At 36.8% G+C, this 2,203-nt stretch overlaps 2 protein-coding genes across 2 annotated transcripts in view; both read right to left on the bottom strand.

Moving 5' to 3' along the window:
* The window catches only part of kdelc2 (KDEL motif containing 2), a 10,467-nt gene extending 9,820 nt beyond the window's left edge, over positions 1–647 (bottom strand). Inside the window, exon 1 of the mRNA XM_015395443.1 lies at positions 318–647. Coding sequence (XP_015250929.1) covers positions 318–555 — 238 coding nt within the window. The 5' untranslated portion in view covers positions 556–647. The remainder of the gene's footprint in view (positions 1–317) is intronic.
* Positions 648–1,227: 580 nt separating this feature from the next.
* Positions 1,228–2,203, bottom strand: part of LOC107098019 (NADH-cytochrome b5 reductase 2-like) — a 7,710-nt gene continuing 6,734 nt past the window's right edge. Inside the window, exon 9 of the mRNA XM_015395444.1 lies at positions 1,228–1,621. Coding sequence (XP_015250930.1) covers positions 1,449–1,621 — 173 coding nt within the window. The 3' untranslated portion in view covers positions 1,228–1,448. The remainder of the gene's footprint in view (positions 1,622–2,203) is intronic.

A 2,203-nucleotide genomic window follows, 5' to 3' on the forward strand; every position in this document is an offset into this window, starting at 1 on the left:
GGGACACAGACCGGGTGATAGACCCCACCACCCATCCAGGTGTCCCCTTCGATGTCCTGCTTGTAAAAATGGCCTTCATTCCCACTCCACCTTGTTGATTTTCATTACACAAACATTTAAAATACAATTCATCGTAATAAAATCTAAACTGTACCTAAACCATGGCAAATTAGGGAACTTTATAAATGTTTTTTTTTTTTTATTTAGCTTTAGTTAAACTATTCACACTACAAATCAGAGACTAACTTCAGTTCGGTGGGCTAGCCAGGCTTATGATCACAGGAAGGACATTAGGCTCCGTTATAAGGATGTTTTACCTGGAGACAGCGTGAGGTTTGTTCCTGCAGGGCTCACCGCCTGGATGAAGAAGTAACGGACTGGTAAAACTGCGGCGGGATCCAGACCTGGACCCCAAACGAGACATCTCTGAGGGCTGATACCTTCACCCTCAGAAACCGGTAAGTTTGGGCCAAATACCAGCGCTAAAATTACACACTTAGTGGTTAAAATCCTCAACATAGATGCGATTAAGTCTGCGCCTCTCCTGCACGACATATCTCTTCAAATGTCATAAGCTAAAATGCATAAAGTTGCTAAAGTTTGGTCTTCAGGTCCTACGGCGACATGTTGGTGGAGGGGCACGCGCATTACTGTGTGGTGCGTTTAAGGGCAGTCAGATATATCAGATGCAGACATTAACCCTTATATATATAACTAGTATAATTATAATTATTTTAAATGGCATCAGTTTTTTTCTCATTTGTTTATTCAGAAGAAAAATATGGATAAAGAGCTTGACATTTAAAGATGACAAAACTGTTTAGGAAGTAAATGCAATATTATAAATGTCATATTTAACTTTTATGGGAACATTTTTAAATTCAGGGACAACAGTTTGAGTTTTTTTTATTTTTTTTATTTCATTGCCTTTAGTTTCCCCACCCCCCATTTTCTACCCTTCCTTCATTCAGCGCTTAATCTTGACTCTCCATCAAACCAACCATTTATTGCACAAGAAAGAAAAGACTTCTGCATTAAAGTTGGTTGCTTTTCCATCAAGTTTCTGCTTTTGTTTTAATTGACCAATCAATTAGCGTCAAAGATAAAATAAAAATTCTGGTTATAATAAAAGTGAAATATGAAGAGATCTAATGTGCAATGGAAGCAGGTTTTCACTGATCACAGAAAACTGTAGTAGCTATAAATTTCAGGTTTATTTTTCTGCATCTTAACATTTCCTCTTTCAGCTGGAAGGTGTCAAAACAGCAGCAGAAAAAAAAGAGCTACTGTAAACAAAACCAAGGCAATGCAACAAAGCTTTATTTTTAACTCTAGCATTGGGTGGTTCTTAAGCATTTAATAAAAGTGCACTGGAGTCTTTTTTTCTTTTCTTTTTTTACCTTTAAAAATAAAATAAAAACCAAACTTGACAGATTTGAGGAACATGACTAGTATGCAAAGATGTTTTCTTGTTTGTGTCCCAGCTTTTCCAGGTTTGGAAGGCAGGCGTTACGGATCATAGGTGCAGGTCCGCAGAGGACGATGAGGACATCTCCGGACGCAGCAGGAATGTGCTCCTTAATCATGTCGAGGTTCACAAACCCTGAACTGTACGTCCAGTCTAAAGAAAACATCAAAACCCAAAGAATGAATTTATTTTTTTTTGTGCATGTTAAAAAAAAAAGTGAAATATAGACTTCAACATAATGATATTAAACAGCAGTAAAGATCATCTTTTTTTTAATCCTCCTGCTACTTCTCTTTCAATACTCAGGATTAAACACTTCCTCTACATCCTGTCTTGTTGAGAACGATAAGGACTATTTCTGTTTGCATGAGAAAGGAAAGTAACAGGAAACATGACAGAGTTGACTGTCTTTAGTTAACTTACCATCACAGATCTCTGATACGTCTATATTAAAGCTGAAGTTTGTCTCTATAAGGGACTGAAACAGATGCTGTTGTGTTGCGTTTATGTGAGGAACTGATGAATAAAAATAAAATACAAGTAGCAATTTAGGAGTCGGTGCTAACTTTAACTTACTTTAGGGATTCCAAAAAAAAAAAAGTTAAAAACAATCCGCTGGATTCTGAGTTTGAAGACGTTTTGCTTCCCATCCAGGAACCTTTTTCAATTCAAAATGTCAGAAATAACGTTGAGTTCGAGGTTTTATAGAGTAGCCAAACAAAACCTTGTTTTTCT

This window comes from Cyprinodon variegatus, unplaced genomic scaffold (genome assembly GCF_000732505.1).
Source record: "Cyprinodon variegatus isolate N-32 unplaced genomic scaffold, C_variegatus-1.0 Scaffold741, whole genome shotgun sequence".
Lineage (NCBI taxonomy): Eukaryota > Metazoa > Chordata > Actinopteri > Cyprinodontiformes > Cyprinodontidae > Cyprinodon > Cyprinodon variegatus.